This window comes from Salmo salar, chromosome 01, assembly GCF_965601325.2.
Source record: "Salmo salar chromosome 01, fSalSal1, whole genome shotgun sequence".
Lineage (NCBI taxonomy): Eukaryota > Metazoa > Chordata > Actinopteri > Salmoniformes > Salmonidae > Salmo > Salmo salar.
In genome coordinates, this window is record NC_138291.1 from 148,516,970 (window position 1) to 148,536,612 (window position 19,643).

At 44.4% G+C, this 19,643-nt stretch overlaps 1 protein-coding gene across 2 annotated transcripts in view; it reads right to left on the reverse strand.

The window, feature by feature from the left end:
• The window catches only part of LOC106565394 (retinoic acid receptor RXR-alpha-A), a 37,155-nt gene extending 17,718 nt beyond the window's left edge, over positions 1-19,437 (reverse strand). Inside the window, exons 1-3 of one of the 2 annotated variants that reach the window (XM_014132501.3) lie at positions 18,683-19,437; positions 17,430-17,609; positions 11,089-11,273 (exon numbers count right to left, since the gene is read on the reverse strand). In XM_014132501.3, the coding sequence (XP_013987976.2) occupies positions 11,089-11,273; positions 17,430-17,609; positions 18,683-18,848 (531 nt within the window). In that variant the 5' untranslated portion in view covers positions 18,849-19,437. The remainder of the gene's footprint in view (positions 1-11,088; positions 11,274-17,429; positions 17,610-18,682) is intronic. The other variant, XM_014132482.3, reaches the window with a different exon arrangement.
• Between the last annotated feature and the right edge of the window lie 206 nt (positions 19,438-19,643).

The following is a 19,643-nucleotide window of genomic DNA, read 5'->3' on the forward strand; positions in this document are numbered from 1 at the left end:
AAGGCCTCACTTAACCTGGGAGGAAACCACGGGCAGTGAAGAGGACAAGAACTTCTAATGTAAACATACCAGTGACGTGCAGTCAGGGTAGGTATGGTACGCAGTGCTTACCCTGTGATAATCTCATTTTAAAAAGCTGTTATGAAAAGCCACAATTAAAATACAATTACATTTTTTTTTTTAAATCTCAAATGATTCTGTTGATTTTTATGCTCAAAACCTCAGGAAAGGTACTAGGGTATTCCTGCCTTCCTTTCCATCCATTCACAGCCATTCCTGACTCCAGTCACTGTTAATGGACAGGGTCAGCATAGGCCTCGCTGCTTTGCCTAGCTTGAAGTAGCTTCATTTGTTGCATTGAGACAATTTCATATTTTGCGCTTGCGTATTGCCTAAACATGTTGTGTGGGTATTAATTAACCTGGGATGAGCTCTGCACATTTGGGTCTACAGAATTTAGCGCTTGCATCCCTTGAACTGAAGGAAGCTACCTAGCTAGCAAAAACAACCTGACAAATAGACACTATACTACACCTCAAACAATTTTCCAAGTTGGAATAATGAAATGTTCCACTCTTCGAACCCTCCAAATGGCGCATCAACTATAATGAAAGTTTAGAGCAGACACAGGCAGCATAAAGTAGACAACAACTTTATTCATGGAGAGGCAAGGCAAGGCAACCACCATCTCCCTCACTGCTAAATGTTGGGCAGGCAAACAGTGACTACTGGATTGTCTACTTGTCTGAAAATGAATTACTAATTAATACTTTTTACTCAGACTTTTACACATCTTGGACATTTACTTGAGTTCTACAAGATGGATGTGACTAACTACAATGATTCTACGTGCTTGAACCTGTTGGATGGAGCTGCCTACCTGTGTGCTTTGTGGGAGAACGGTGCTACCAGCTACTGTTTGTGTGTGTGTGACTTTTTGTTTCTGTGTGAAAATGGAACTGAAGGATGCCTTGGGGACAGTGGGCCTACTGTGTGCATACAGAATAAAATAATGGACATGAGGTTTTGCTGTGACTTCTGCAATGCTGTCACAGAGAGGTTCACTGGCCTGAAGGACAGACAAATGGACTTCATTACAAGTAAAGAACGGCCTAAATGCATTTCAGGCTACTGTTGAATGAACATGATATTACATTTATCAAGCTAGAATTGTTTTAGACGAGGCAATTTATGGACGTTTTCGACTGCATTTTTCAGTCATTTCAATTGTTTCCATTTAGCAGACACTCTTATCCACACAACTTACACTAGTGAGTAGATACATTTTCATACTGGTCCCCAGTGGGAATCAAACACACAACCCTGATGTAGCAAGCAACATGCTCTACCAACTGAGCCACATGAGATAGTTGATATGGACATCTTGTTAAAACCTTATTTAATTCTATAAGTGTGTGTATGTGTGTGTCTGTGTGTGTGTTTGCATGCACCACGTACAGTGCATTGATAGAATTGTCATTTGGTACATTGGTATTTACATTTGGTGAAACTTTTTGTCAATTTTGTTTAATGACTTACAGTGCCTTCAGAAAGTATTCACACCCCTTGACACACCAAATTGAGCTCAGGTACATACCATTTCTTTTGATCATCCTTGAGATGTCACTACAAATTGATTGGAGTCCACCTGCAGCCAATTCAATTGGACATGAAACACACATGTCTATAAAGGTTTGACAGTTAACAGTGCATGTCAGAGCAGAAACTATACCATGAAGTCCAAGGAACTGTCCGTAGGTCTCCGAGAGAGAATTGTGATGAGGCATATATCTGGGGATGGGTATAAAACCATTTATAGAGCGTTGAAAGTTTCCAAGAGCAAAGTGGTCTCCATCATTGGGAAATGAAATATATTGAACTGGCCAGACTCTGCCTAGAGCTGGCCGTCTGACCAACCTTGATCAGGGAGGTGACCAGGGACCCAAATGACCACTCTGACAGAACTACAGAGTTCCTTGGCTGAGATGGGAGAACCTGCCAGAAGAACAACAGTCTCTACAGCACTTCACCATTTTGGGCTTTATGGGAGAGTGGACGGACGGAAGCCACTCCCCGAGAAAAAGGCACATGGCAGCACGCCTGGAGTTTGCAAAAAGGCACAGGAAAGACTCTGAGCAAAAGGCAAAATATTATGTGGACTGATGAAACAAAAAATGTTTCTCTTTGGCCTGAATGCAAAGCGCTATGTCTGGAGAAAACCAGGCACAGTTCATCACCCGTCTAGCAACATCCCTACCGTGAAGCTTGTTGGTGGCAGCATCATGCTATGGGGATGCTTTTCAGCGGCAGGGACTGGGAGACTGGTAAGGATAGAGGAAACAATGAATGGAGCCAAATACAGGCAAATCTGTAATGAGAACCTCCTTCAGAGTACAAACGACCTTAGACTGGGGCGAAGATATCCATTCCAACAGTACAATGACCCCAAGCATACAGCCAAAGCAACGCTGCAATGGCTTCAGAACAACAATGTTAGTTTAAGCTAGAGATATCCGTTTTTGCACTGGATGCTTCTCAATCCACTGCATCTGCCAATGTAACATTTACGCATCTGCGGTGAAAGGTGACAGAGCTAGAGCGGTGTTTGTCAGACCATGAGACATACCAAAAAAACGGTCTTCTCACAAAATTGTCTGTAGCGTCCAAACGGTTTTTGCTCTACGACCCACAAGTGTATCGGAACTCGTCTGAAGTCAGTACAGCCGATCTGCCAACTTTTGTTTGTAGCATCCGAACAGTTTACACACTAATATGACACCCCCGTGTAAAGGTGAGACTCTCACGGATACATACATATCAGTTGTTTTGCTCTAGGACGCTCACAGGCCTCACAAGACTTGTCTGAATATCCCCCGGTACCAGTCGAAAACATTAATGAAAGTATGCTGTGTATGGAGACTGTTTAGTGACAAAAATAAGGGGTTAAATACATGTTCTTTGGTATGACCTGCTGAAAACAATTCCATATAGCTTAGTAGAACTGATACAGACATACACATGACAACTCAAAGCTGTAATCGCCGCCAAAGGTGCTTCTACAAAGTATTGACTCAAGGGTGTGAAAACTTATGCAGATTAGATATTTCTGTCTTTAATTTTCAATACATTTGCAAACATTTCTAAAAACATGTTTTCTCTTTTTCCTTATGGAGAATAGTGTGTAGATGGGTGAGATTTTTTTTTATTTAATCCATTATGAATTCAGGCTGTAACACATGTTGGAATAAGTCAAATGTGGAAAAGTCAAGGGGTATGAATACTGTATGTTACTTTTGTATGATGAACTTGGGCTCCATCAAGGTTTATTTGTGAGTAAATTTGGCTTTGATAATGGCCAGTGCCTACCCAGCCACGACCTCACCGCACGTCACTGATATACTGTATACAATATATACAGATGAAAGAACAAATTGGCATCAATAACCACGTTTCCATCCACAGTTTTTACGCGAGTAAAGCCATACAAAAATGTTTTCGATCATGACAGCTGTGACGGAAACAGGAAGTTTCGGTACAATTTTATAAATGCCTACAGATAATTTGTTCGTTCGACATGGTGGGATCTTTTTGTGTCGCTAAAAATAATTATGCGAGAAATGGCGGTGGAAACATCATATCAAAGTCATCTTGGAATCACGCGATGATATGGTGCGTGGTCCTCCCACTACGACTCGGGTAACCATGCAGTTTATTAGGCTAAGATGAAATAACTTATGATGAACTTCACAGGGTGGTGAAATTGCACAGATCTTGATGCTCCTTTCCACCTAATATTGAGGGTCTGATTCTGGCGACATGTTGATCGATGCTTGACTTCCATTTGACAAATACAAATATTATCCATAATAATCTCATTATGTAGACTAGTACCTACCCGCACAGCCTTCCCACAATATCTGCAAGCTGTTGCTTAGAGCGCACGGCCAAGACCAGAGTACATGTAGGCACATTTACTATTTGTGACAAAACTATTGGTAGAGTTAAAAATGCAATGGAAACCCATTTTATCGGTACATGAAAACTTAAGTGAAAAAGTACATTTTGTGTGCACTACGTCATCACGCACTGATTTTTATCTGCAACAAGTCAGTATGGTGGAAACACACCACTGGTGGGAAAATGTGCATATTTTCTTTCATGTGGATTTTTGAATATTCGCACGAAACTCTGTCCCAAAGTGGATGGAAACCTAGCTAGTATTATCAATCACAAAAACATAATGTTAACTGGGGATGGATTAAATGTATATTACGATGCTCCGATTCTCAGTATGTCTGAGACAAATCTACAACAACAAAAGCCTTGTAAACTTTTCCCCAACTTCTCACTCTCCCCAAATCCCACAGATCGATGCTGAAAGCTCGGAGGATCCCAACATGAAATACAGCTCTCTGGAGAAGATTAGTGTTAGATGAGGAAAACTCATTCCACCTCTCCTTCTTTCCAGTCGTCCTCTACTTCTAATGCTTAGACCGAAGACTACCCACACTTACATGAAACAGTATGAAACAGTTAACCAGACACAAAGCCAGCACTGTTTTGAAAACTGAAAGTAGATTTTCTTTGGGCAGAGAACAAAAGCATCTTATAAATATTTCACCATCTGATCTCCGTGGGAGACATTGTGGACGATGCGGCTCAGCGCGACAGTTTTTTGCCTGTATTTCTCCTCAAAACCCATAAACAAATCCGCTAATTCATTCCAAAAGGCAGCCGCAGCCCAAACAAACCAAAACAAAAGGGGCTGTATGTTGTGTCTCTGTCGAGGCCCCTCAAAAGAATACAACTCCCAGAGTTCTCGTGAAACACGGTAAAGGCTCATGAATGTTGCATGGCTCTCTTAGCCGTGTTTACACTGACCTTGTTTCTCACTGTATACACCATGAAGATGACAGGAAGGAACAGAGACCACACTCCTGCCATGATCACACATTAACTCACTGTCCTTACTGTAAGGTGACAGCCATCAGGGGATGTTATGGGGAGTCACAGCGGAAGAGATCACAATGCCTTCTGAGGTCTGGGACAATGAGAATGACATGAACCTAGGAGTTCACTATTCTGTGCATGTGTGGAAAAAGCCGTGTCTGTGAGAGAAACTATTTTACATTTCTTCTCTGTGAACATCCTTCACTCTGGAGGATAGGGGGCCAGCTGATCGCTTTCTGAAAACGTGTCGAGCAGGGGGAGGAGAGAGGGAGAGGCGAAACCCTCCCCTGAGGGAGAGATGTAGAGAGAGAGTGAGAGCGTTTGGGCTTATGAGAGCCGCTTTGAGGACACCTCTTAATGCCTGCCACAAACAAGAGTGTATTTTTTCCCCAGACTGAATTAAAGGCTTTGGTTTGCATTATTCACAGTGGATAGCCTCTCCTCTCACAGAAATGCCTGGCTTGCATACTGTCCTATGAATTTTTTATAACTCGTGGAGACGAGAGACTGGCTTTTAAATGTCTCATATTCTGCTTAAACTACAGTTGCGTGACAACAAAGAGAAATGTGGTAGTCAATAGATGATTAGTCCATAATCCAAATTCCCAACTAAATTATGTAAAGTCCTCATAATTGGCTCTTAGAGTTGTAGAAGAGTATATTGAGACATCAACCAAGTACCCTCTAAATAACGTTAGCACGCCTATGTGTTTGTCTCTCTCTCTCCTGTGTCTGTCCAAAGAGAGAGACAAAGAATTATACAAGTTGACAGATTGAAGCACCGCAAGGTTGGAAAACACACACAAGACAAAATGAGAGAAAGGGATAGAGAAGGAGAGAGGGATAAATAGAGAGAGAGAGAGAGAGAGAGACAGACTTCACAGCATGGCAAAATGATAGCGTGTTACCCCCCCCATACCCCCTCCCTCCTTGAAGAGAAGGCCCTGGCTTGTCTGACTGGAGGCATGTTACTAACGCCTGTTTAACTCCTGTTCTAGGTCACCATGAGATAAACAGACTTTATTCAGCTTGGTCAAACCCCAGCCATTAGACAGTGGCGGTGCCCATTCATGGTGTGCACTCAGGGGCCCCGACCCTGGGACTCATTAACACACGGGGCAGTGCCTCCTAAAGGAGTGCCCGCTGGGGGGGGGCAGTCCCCGGACCAGAGGGGTTCCTAATCACCGAGACTGCCTGTCAAGGGGACACTGCACGTTCCAACACTGACTGTGCCGCTCTACCCTTGTTTAATCTACAGTACCAGTCAAAAGTTTGGACACACCTAATCATTCCAGGGTTTTTCTTTATTTTACTATTTTCTACATTGTAGAGTAATAGTGTTGACATCAAAACTATGAAATAACACATATGGAATCATGTACTAACCAAAAAATTGTTAAACAAAAAAATATTTTATATTTGAGATTCTTCAAAGTAGCCACCCTTTGCCTTGATGACAGCTTTGCACACTCTTGGCATTCTCTCAACCAGCTTCATGAGGTAGTCATCTGGAATGGATTTCAATTAACAGGTGTGCCTTCTTAAAAGTTAATTTGAGGAATTTCTTTCCTTCTTAATGCGTTTGAGCCAATCACTTGTGTTGTGACAAGGTAGCAGGGTATACAGAAGATAGCCCTATTTGGTAAAAGACCAAGTCCATATTATGACAAAAACAGCTCAAATAAGCAAAGAGAAACGATAGTCCATCATTACTTTAAGTCATGAAGGTCAATCTATCTGAAAAATGTCAAGAACTTTGAATGTTTCTTCAAGTGCAGTCGCAAAAAAAACACCAAGCGCTATGATGAAACTGGCTCTCATGAGGACCGCCACAGGAATGGAAGACCCAGAGTTACCTCTGCTGCAGAGGATAAGTTCATTAGAGTTACCAGCCTCAGAAATTGCAGCCCAAATAAATGCTTCACAGAGTTCAAGTAACAGACACATCTCAACATCAACTGATTTTTGGTTCCAACCGCCGTGTCTTATAAGACGCAGAGTAGGTGAACGGATGATCTCTGCATGTGTGGTTCCCACCATGAAGGTGTGATGGTGCGTTGCTGTTGACACTGTCTGTGATTTATTTAGAATTCAAGGCAAACTTAACCAGCATGGCTCCCACAGCATTCTGCAGTGATACACCATCCCATCTAGTTTGCGCTTAGTGGGACTATCATTTTTCAACAGGACAATGACCCAACGCACCTCCAAGCTGTGTAAAGGCTATTTGACCAAGAAGGAGAGTGATGGAGTGCTGCATAAGATGACCTGACCTCCACAATCACCCAACCTCAACTCAATTGAGATGGTTTGGGATGAGTCAAACCGCAGAGTGAAGGAAAAGCAGCCTACAAGTGCTCAGCATATGTGGGAACTCCTTCAAGACTGTTGGAAAAGCATTCCAAGTGAAGCTGGTTGAGAGAATGCCAAGAGTGTGCCATGCTGTCATCGAGGCAAAGGGTGGCTCTTTGAAGAATCTCAAATGTAAAATATATTTTGATTTGTTTAAGAATTTTTTGGTTACTACATGATTCCATATGTGTTATTTCATAGTTTCGATGTCTTCACTATTGTTCTACAATGTAGAAAATAGTACAATTAAAGAAAAACCCTTGAATGAGTAGGTCTGTCCAAACTCTTGACTGGTACTGTACTCCTAACTGAAATATCAGTGGACGGGGAACTAAGTGGTCTCTCAGCAGTTGTCTATAGCTATGGCAATTTAGATGAACAACAATGTCACATATTACCCAATCTACATGGCCTACTGAACAACAACTCCCCATTACAATCATTACCTTAAATCATAGCAAGAAGTAAAGGAAAATCTAAAAATATGGATCCACTAGAAATTACTAGAAAACTACCAAGACAACTGAAAACAATTCCTGCAAGATATTAATCTGCCTTTATCAAAGCTAGAATTCTAGAAAAGCTTGATTTCCTCCTCCTTCTCCTGCATGGTGCCCCCTGTTGGCGTCAGAGCCCCAGCAGACGTACAGCCACCACGGCAAGGCACAGCCCAGATAGACACACACACACACACAGTACTTTAGTGTGTCAGAGCTCCCATCCCCTCTCCTCTCCCTCTCTCCTCCCTAATGTCAACTCTCATCACGTACATCTCCATCTTCCCAAAGATGGCTCTCATTTACTCACATAACAGCCTTCAGAGTTCTTACCTTCACTTCACAGGACATTGTCCCCCCACCCCTCCCAGAGCAGATGAGTCCCAGAAGAAGCACTCTCTCTCTCCCTCCTTTCCTCTCCTGCACAACTGCTCTCTGTCTATCGTTCCGGTAGGATTCCTGAGAAAACCAGAGCTTGGTGGGATGCTGTCAGGAACAGCCTGGCTGTTGTATTATTCATGGTTGAGCCAGAGAGAGTCTAGAGAATGAACAGAGAGAGCCTCACATAGCTTAGGTGGGTGGCTGGGAGACTGCAGATGTCAGGGTGCACAGGTGAACTAGTGGACTTGTGATGTAAGGTGCCATACAAGGAGAACATAGGATATGCATGTAGAATAGTCACAGCTACCTTGTTCATCTCAGTGATAGGCATCAGGTGGCAGAGCCCTGGATACCTCCCATCCTAAGAGAATGACAACCACAGCCTCTTCTCATCTTTCACCACAGAGATGTAACACGTAAAAACGGAAGAAAATCTAATAAAAATAACACCACCACGCTGGCTAATGGCTGCTCCCTGTTAATCAAGCAAGACCCTGGGGAGTCTAGGGGCATCCAGAGAGGATAATGGAGATTGTTAGATTGCAGCATAATTGAACTCTAATGGTGTGGCAAATTGTTGTGATAACACTGATTACATGTTATTAATGTCCATTACTGCAAAAACAGAATCAATGTGATTCACATTCAACAAAAAAAAAGAACATTTTTATTTATAAAAAAATAATACAAATTCACATTTTCAAACAGTGCATTTATATTTTACAACGGAGCTATACATTTGGGTGAGGTTTTTTTAATCACCTGAGTAGCCTCGTTTCACTGCCAAAAATCAAATTAAACTATCTAGTGTTCAGCGAAATAACACAATGTCAAATACAGGTAGCTTAGTCAAATAATTAACATCCAATCACATTAACTGTTACTCTCTCGTGGGAAACCTTCACTCTTGCGCAGACATTTAGAAACAAAACATGACAATTTGAAAAATAAGCCACAGGAGTTTTTGAGCGAGAATAAAGACGACTTTCGAGTAGTAAGACGTATAAAAGCAACAGATACCATTAATAAGAAGGGGCTAGAAGCATCTTATATGGTGAGCTACCAAGTGGCTAGGACAGGCAAGCCCTTACTACTTTGGAGGACTTAATTCTACCTGCTGCCGCGGATATGGCTGGGGGGAAAAGGCCAAAAACACTATACAGACAATGACTTCATCAAACAAGAGATGTTTGGAAACAATTACTGCTTCGCATACAAGCCAGTGAATTCTATGCGTTACAGCTGGATGAGTCAACAGACGTGGCGGGCCTGGCACAGCTCCTGGTAAATGTCCTTTATGTTTATGGGGGGTCAATTAAGGAAGACAACCTCTTCTGCAAACCACTGGAAACCAGGACAACATGAGAGGATATTTTTTAAGTACTGGACAGCTTTGTGACATCAAATGGACTTTAGTGGTGAAGATGTGTTGGTATCTGTACTGATAGCACAAAAGCCATGACAGGGAGATATAGTGGAGTGGTAACACGCGTGCAAGCAGTTGCTCCCGATGCCACTTGGGTACACTGCAGCATCCATCGAGAGGCTCTTGCTCCAAGGGAATGCCTGACAGCTTGAAAGACGTTTTGGACACTACAGTGAAAATGGTTAACTTTGTTAAAGCAAGGCCCCTGAACTCTCGTGTATTTTCTGCACTATGCAATGATATGGGCAGCGACCATGTAACACTTTTACAACATACAGAAGTGCGCTGGTTATCAAGGGGCAAAGTATTGACATGTTTTTTTAATTGAGAGACGAGCTTAAACTTTTCTTTACTGACCATAATTATCACCGCTTGCATGATGACGAGTTTCTCACATGACTGGCCTATCTGGGTGATGTTTTTTCTCTCCTGAATGATCTGAATCTAGGATTACAGGGACTCTCCGCAACTATATTCAATGTGCGGGACAAAATTGAGGCTATGATTAAGAAGTTGGAGCTCTTTTCTGTCTGCATTAACAAGGACAACACACAGGTCTTTCCATCATTGTATAATTTTTTGTGTTCAAATGAACTCAAGCTTACGGACAATGTCAAATGTGATGTAGCGAAGCACCTGAGTGAGCTGGGTGCTCAATTACACAGGTACTTTCCTGAAACAAATGACACAAACAATTGGATTCGTTATCCCTTTCATGCCCTGCCTCCAGTCAACTTACCGATATCTGAACAAGAGAGCCTCATCGATATTGCAACAAGCGGTTCTGTGAAAATTGAATTTCATCAGAAGCCACTGCCAGATTTCTGGACAGGGTTGCGCTCAGAGTTTCTTGCCTTGGCAAATCGTGCTGTTAAGACACTGATGCCCTTTGCAACTACGTACCTATGTAAGAGTGGATTCTCTGCCCTCACTAGCATGAAAACTAAATACAGGCACAGACAGTGTGTGGAAAATGACTTAAGACAGACTCTATCCAATACAACCCAACATTGCAGAGATATGAGCATATGAGCTTGAATGTTTGAAGGGGTACGGGACTATAAAAAGTTTGGAAACCACTGCTGTAGCCTATTTGAAATGATGAGCTCTTCATATGTTCACCTTTTCATCTTTATTAAATTACTTTTCATTAAAATCCTATGGTTTGGTTTCAATACTTCAAAACCAAATGCCAGGTCCAGGTAGTCACAAAAATAGATGGATGTTGGTTAAATTGTGATTTTAATGAGCGGCAGTTTTTTTCCCTGTGAGCTCGGAGCGGTTTATAGCGGAGCGGTTGGAAAGGATATGGAGCAGCGGTGCGCACCGATGAGCGGGATTTCCGACCACTCAACTCCGCTCACATACTCTGGTGCGTGTGCATGTACACATGTGGATAAGTGTGTTGGTGTGTTTGTACATAAGCGAGTGTGTAAGGGGCTCCTGCTCTCCAGAGCCATACAGTACGGCGTAGTGACTCACCGAGCTGGATGGCATGCCCAGGTTGGTCTCGATGTAGGTCTCTGTCTTGGGCTCCACAGCGAGCTCTGCCTCCAGGACCTTCTCCACGGGCATGTCCTCGTTGACGCTGCTGGTGGACTCCACCTCGTTCTCACTGCGTTCTTTGGCCCTCTGGCGCTCCTCCTGGACGGCTGTGTGTAACAAAACTGGTTCCGGTCACTACTGCTGCTGCGGTGTTGTCTAGTGTGTGCGGTGTTTATGCGTGTATTGTGTGTGTGTGTGTGTGTGTACATATGTAAATAGAGAGTGTGTACAATTATTATAACATGCTCTGATGTAAAGACAGAGTTAAACAGTCCCCATAATTACAGGTGACATGAATAGAGACATGAAAGGAAACACAGTACTGTGTAAACACAACACACACAAATCACTCCATACAAGGACCCCCTCTTCAGCTGTCTGATATCAAAGACCTGGGTCTATTCAGAGCATAACAAACAACAAGCGCCTTTCACGGCCATCATATATTTAGACATTAATAATGTATGGGATGTCACTCCTCATTTAGGCCCTGCATGTTTACCACAGACACTGTGACTGAATGGCTTTGAGAGACTGACTGGAGCACACACACATTAAATGGGGACGTTGTCCAATATAATGTGGTTTTCATTCTGTCCAGTAAATAACAGTTTCACTAAGTCTCTGGGTAAAGCAGGGCCTTGTTGGATCTGCTGTGTGATTGGCTTGGCAGGGAGACACAGGAAGTGGTTTGTGTGCTGAGCAGACACAGAGGCTCACTGTGGCCGAGGCAGGCCAAACCGCACCTCCACCCTCAGAGGATTTGGGAGAGAGGTGTGTGTGTGTGTGTGTGTGTGTGTGTGTGTGTGTGTGTGTGTGTGTGTGTGTGTGTGTGTGTGTGTGTGTGTGTGTGTGTGTGTGTGTGTGTGTGTGTTCATATGGAAGCGGTTGCTCTGCACCGACTCTGGGTTCCCTTCTAGATTCCCCAATAAACAGAAACAGTCCCCAGACACACACATCCCCACGTCTACACACCTAGACACACACATCCCCACGTCTACACACCTAGACACACACATCCCCACGTCTACACACCTAGACACACACATCCCCACGTCTACACACCTAGACACACACATCCCCACGTCTAGACACCTAGACACACACATCCCCACGTCTACACACCTAGACACACACATCCCCACGTCTACACACCTAGACACACACATCCCCACGTCTAGACACCTAGACACACACATCCCCACGTCTAGACACCTAGACACACACATCCCCACGTCTACACACCTAGACACACACATCCACACGTCTACACACCTAGACACACACATCCCCACGTCTACACACCTAGACACACACATCCCCACGTCTAGACACCTAGACACACACATCCCCACGTCTACACACCTAGACACACACATCCCCACGTCTACACACCTAGACACACACATCCACACGTCTACACACCTAGACACACACATCCCCACGTCTACACACCTAGACACACACATCCCCACGTCTACACACCTAGACACACACATCCCCACGTCTACACACCTAGACACACACATCCCCACGTCTACACACCTAGACACACACATCCACACGTCTACACACCTAGACACACACATCCCCACGTCTAGACACCTAGACACACACATCCCCACGTCTACACACCTAGACACACACATCCCCACGTCTACACACCTAGACACACACATCCCCACGTCTACACACCTAGACACACACATCCCCACGTCTAGACACCTAGACACACACATCCACACGTCTACACACCTAGACACACACATCCCCACGTCTACACACCTAGACACACACATCCCCACGTCTACACACCTAGACACACACATCCACACATCTACACACCTAGACACACACATCCCCACGTCTACACACCTAGACACACACATCCACACATCTACACACCTAGACACACACATCCACACGTCTACACACCTACACACCTAGACACACACATCCACACGTCTACACACCTAGACACACACATCCCCACGTCTAGACACACACATCCACACATCTACACACCTAGACACACACATCCACACGTCTACACACCTACACACCTAGACACACACATCCACACATCTACACACCTACACACCTAGACACACACATCCACACATCTACACACCTATACACCTAGACACACACATCCACACATCTACACACCTACACACCTAGACACACACATCCACACATCTACACACCTAGACACACACATCCACACATCTACACACCTACACACCTAGACACACACATCCACACATCTACACACCTAGACACCTAGACACACACATCCACACACCTACACACCTAGACACACACATCCACACATCCACACACCTACACACCTAGACACACACATCCACACACCTACACACCTACACACACACATCCACACATCTACACACCTAGACACACACATCCACACATCCACACACCTACACACCTAGACACACACATCCACACATCCACACACCTACACACCTAGACACACACATCCACACGTCTACACACCTAGACACACACATCCACACATCCACACACCTACACACCTACACACACACATCCACACATCCACACACACCTAGACACACACATCCACACATCCACACACCTACACACCTAGACACACACATCCACACACCTACACACCTACACACACACATCCACACATCCACACACACCTAGACACACACATCCACACATCCACACACCTACACACCTACACACACACATCCACACATCCACACACACCTAGACACACACATCCACACATCCACACACCTACACACCTAGACACACACATCCACACACCTACACACCTACACACACACACATCCACACATCCACACACACCTAGACACACACATCCACACATCCACACACCTACACATCTAGACACACACATCCCCACATCCACACATCTACACACCTAGATACCTAGACACACACATCTACACACCTACACACCTAGACACACACATCCCCACATCCACACATCTACACACCTAGATACCTAGACACACACATCCACACATCCACACATCCACACACCTACACACACACATCCACACATCCACACACCTACACACCTAGACACACACATCCACACACCTACACACCTACACACACACATCCACACATCTACACACCTAGACACACACATCCACACATCCACACACATCCACACGTCTACACACCTAGACACACACATCCACACATCCACACACATCCACACGTCTACACACCTAGACACACACATCCACACATCCACACATCCACACACATCCACACGTCTACACACCTAGACACACACATCTACACACCTATACACCTAGACACACACATCCCCACATCCACACACCTACACACCTAGACACACACATCCACACATCTACACACCTACACACCTAGACACACACATCCACACATCTACACACCTACACACCTAGACACACACATCCACACATCTACACACCTACACACCTAGACACACACATCCACACATCTACACACCTACACACCTAGACACACACATCCACACATCCACACGTCTACACACCTACACACCTAGACACACACATCCCCACATCCACACATCTACACACCTACACACCTAGACACACACATCCACACATCTACACACCTAGACACACACATCCACACATCCACACATCCACACACATCCACACGTCTACACACCTACACACCTAGACACACACATCCCCACATCCACACATCTACACACCTACACACCTAGACACACACATCCACACATCTACACACCTAGACACACACATCCACACATCCACACATCCACACACATCCACACGTCTACACACCTACACACCTAGACACACACATCCACACATCCACACACCTACACACCTAGACACACACATCTACACACCTACACACCTAGGCGCACATCGACACACGTCTACACACGTCTACATACCTAGACACACATCTACATACAGACCAAGACACTTCATATTCTCTTTTCTTCTTTTTCCTTCTGTTTCTATTCCAAATGCTGAATCACAGGGGTGGGGGTTCTGGGAAGGAGACTGGGGAGACCGGGGAGAGGAGGAGGGGACGATGAGGGGGGGACGAGGGGCCCCATTTTAGAGGAACTGTTGTCTGGCAGTGGAAGTCAGCCCAAGGGTAGAATAGTTGTGCTGGAGTCAGAGAGAGGTGAGGAGGGCTGAAATCATGCTTTATTTCTCCCTTCCTCTGACTGGGAGAGCATCTATTCATTTAATCCAGTTTTTCTGTGGATTCGCTGAGCCTTCTGGACTACCGCTGCCTTGCTCTCCCCCTGCCTCAGGGTACAGGGGGGCTTAGGCAGCACAGTGAGGTGAAAGGCAGTAAATGATCATATCCTTGAACAGAGGTTGAGCCCATGATGATATAAATAAGAGTGAATAGGGGAGGGAGGGATAATGAGGGGGGAGGGGTGCATGTTGAGGTCAAGACAAATTGGCCCGGGAAAGAAAAGCTCTCAGAATGTACTTATCCTAGACGCTCTTGTTTACTATTTTCCTCTGCTCTCGTTTTGTTCTGCGTCTGATGCTCATTGGTTATGGGTGGGGCTGAACAACTGAACACCGGGCTATAGGCTAATGATGTGTGATAGCTTTCTGTTCATGCTGGTCTAGGATCTGTTTTGTATTGTTTTGGCCTGGTGCGGTGGTTAATGTTCAGAATAGGGAAAGCTGATCCTAGCATAACATAAAGTGATTTCTGATATGGAACTGGATTGTGTGCTTCCGATTATGTCCCTAAATACCTGGAATACCACATTGTGTCTCTAAAGCCAGAATATTTTGAGACTGAACTTGGGAGTTAAAATAGTATTGTAGATACATCACTGTAGATAGTGATGCCACTGCTCTGATGGAGAACTGTGCTAAGAGTACTAATATCCTCCTCTCTTATGAAGTACTAAAACTACCTTTCCTCTCTCTGTCTCATCCCCCCCGTTTCTTCTCCTACCCTCCCTTGTGGTAAATCATTGTTCTTCAAGGGGAATCTGAAATCATGAATAGGTCTGCCTGTGAATGCTAACAATCACTGAAACATTCTGAAGCTAAAGTCTTGTCAATGAACCAGCCCTGATCTGAATAATCAGTAATTAAGACGTCCATTAGCATCTCATCTCAATGCTGAGCGCCTCTGAGGAAGTCCTCTGCAACTAGTGCTCTTCATTCAGTAGTAATAAAGAGGAGGATGAGTGGAGCTCTCATTATCACACAAGTGATCTCAACACACTCCGAGATCTCTTCATGAGGAGCTAAACGATTAACTCTGACAAGACTGACACTGAGGGTTCTTGTGTGTGTGTGTATGTGTGTGTGAGAGAGAGAGAGAGAGAGATAGAGAGAGATAAAGATGGATAGAGAGAGATATAACGATAGACAGAGAGAGAGAGATAGAGACATAAAGATAGAGAGAGATAGAGACAAAGATAGATTGAGAGAGAGATAAAGATGGATAGAGAGACAGAGATATAAAGATAGAGAGAGAGATAGAGACAAAAAGATAGATAGAGAGATAAAGATAGAAAGAGAGAGATATAAAGATAGAGATAGATAGAGAGATAAAGATAGAAAGAGAGAGAGATATAAAGAGACAGAGAGAGAGAGAGAGAGAGGAGAGAGAGAGAGAAAGAGATATAAAGAGACAGAGAGAGATAAAGATGGATAGAGAGAGACAAAGATAGATAGAGAGATAAAGATAGAAAGAGAGAGAGATATAAAGATAGATAGAGAGAGAGAGAGAGAGAGAGAGAGACAAAGATAGATAGAGAGAGAGAGAGATATAAAGAGACAGAGAGAGATAAAGATGGATAGAGAGAGACAAAGATGGATAGAGAGAGAGATAAAGATGGATAGAGAGAGATAAAGATGGATAGAGAGAGATAAAGATGGATAGAGAGAGATAAAGATAGATAGATAGAGAGATAGAGATATAAAGAGACAGAGAGAGATAAAGATGGGTAGAGAGAGATAAAGATAGATAGAGAGAGAGATAAAGATGGATAGAGAGAGATAAAGATAGATAGAGAGAGATAAAGATGGATAGAGAGAGATAAAGATAGATAGATAGAGATAAAGATGGATAGAGAGAGATAAAGATAGATAGAGAGAGAGATAAAGATGGATAGAGAGAGATAAAGATAGATAGAGAGAGATAAAGATGGATAGAGAGAGATAAAGATAGATAGATAGAGAGGGTAAATGGGCCTTTATCCTCAACGGCATGTGCTGTACCTTCTCTCTTCATTCCACAGGCCAGACACTTCTGGTAGCGACAATACTGGCAGCGGTTGCGCTGGCGCTTGTCGATCAGACAGTCCTTGTTGTCTCGGCAAGTGTAGGTCAGGTCCTTCCGCACTGTCCTCTTGAAGAAGCCTTTACAGCCCTCACAGCTGTACACTCCATAGTGTTTACCTGGGGACAGACAGGTCATCTTCACTGAGTTTCATTTTATAAAGTACATAGAGTGGTCATGAACAGACATTTAACACACACTTCACATACATATCCTCCATGTCTTGAACTTGATTAGATACTGTTTGGCCAATAACAGAGGGGTGTAAATGGTGACTGTAAGTGTACTGTACGTGACTATGTTCAGACATTGACAGTTCTGATGAACAGTGTTTCTGAAGATCATTGACCAAGCAGAGTTCTGTCTGATATTAACCATCTCCACCAATCCTCTCTGACATGAGGGAAAGTGCAGTGGAGTAACACTGAGTAACTTCCTATCTCTGATGCTGCACACACCAGACACTTTCATTCCTGGTAGACCAGTGGAGGCTGGTGAGGGGAGGACGGCTCATAATAATGGCTGGAATGGAGTGAATGGAATGGGTACAAACACCTGGTTGTCAGTACCATTCCATTCACTCTATTCCAGCCATTACACTCCATTATTATGAGCCGTCCTCCCCTCAGCAGCCTCCACTGTCAGAGACACACCTTATACTTCCTCTTAGCTGGGTTAAGTAGTACAGTATATATGGTGTATTAGTATGCCTTTCAGTGGGGCTGTGACTGTTTGTGATGAGATTGTGTGTGTGTGTGGTGTGTGTGTGTGTGTGTGTGTGTGTGTGTGTGTGTGTGTGTGTGTGTGTGTGTGTGTGTGTGTGTGTGTGTGTGTGTGTGTGTGTATATATGCATGTATGTATGTATGTGTGTGTGTGTGTGTGTCTGTGTGTGTATATATGTATGTATGTGTGTGTGTGTGTGTGTGTGTGTATGTATGTATGTGTGTGTGTGTGTGTGTGTGTGTGTGTGTGTGTGTGTGTGTGTGTGTGTGTGTGTGTGTGTGTGTGTGTGTGTGTGTGTGTGTGTGTGTGTGTGTGTATGTATGTATATGTGTGTGTGTGTGTGTGTGTGTGTGTGTGTGTGTGTGTGTGTGTGTGTGTGTGTGTGTGGTGTGTGTGTGTGTGTGTGCGTGCGTGCGTGCATGTGTGTGTGTTTGGGTATGTGTATATATGTAACCTTAGGGCACCGACCTGACGAGCGGTCCCCGCAGATGGCACAGATGTGTTTGGTGAGGGAGAGGGGCATGCACCCTTGTGAGGGCTGGGCGGGCACCTTCATCACCCCGTTGAGACCCAGCGGGGGCTTGATGTCCTCCGAGCTGCTGACCGAGTTCATCGGGGAGTTCAGCTGGAACATCAACACACACAAACACCCACAGACAGGTCACAACGCCACTCCGACCCCTGACCCTCGACGTCCGACACGTACACACACCTCATCCCATTCCAGAAATGGGAAACAGAAATGTGAGGAAGTGTGGTTACTGAACGTCATCAACCAGCTCTGCTGTTCAGCAAGAGAATGATGAATGTGAGATCTGGTATAGGGAGAGCAGAACTCCGTTTTTAGTCCAACAGCAAACAGAAATGTCTATGGCTGAGTATGTATCCATGCAGATAAGCTGAGTGGGAGGTTTAATGCTAACTACAGCTGGCCAGTAGTTCCAGTAGCAGACTGCCTGTGTTTCAGATCTAAAACCTGTCGCTGCTGGATGCTGCACCACTAACCCACAGGAGTGCTTTAATTCATGCCCCCCCAGCCTCCAACTGCTCTGAGCTAGCATAACTCTAATGCAAAATGTAGCAGTGCAGCAGAATAAAGAGCCAGTGTTTGTTTTAGCAAGAGAAAGTGCACTAAGTAAGAGCAGGAAAAAGTGCACTTAGCTCTGCTGTGAAACAGCTCTGATAATGTTGATGTGAAAACCCCCTCTCACACCGTGTAGCCTCGCAGGGAGCGCTACGAGACACTAATCAGCACAACTCTGCTGTTATCACTGGAGTTCCTACAGCATGCTTTAGCTAAATTACCCCGCAACAGTAATCACTGGATAGCCAACCATTAGTACAGCAATGGAAACATGTCATTCTTAGAAGCCATGTATCTTTCAGGATGCTGTAAAACCATGATGTTAAAATGACCCAAATAAACCCC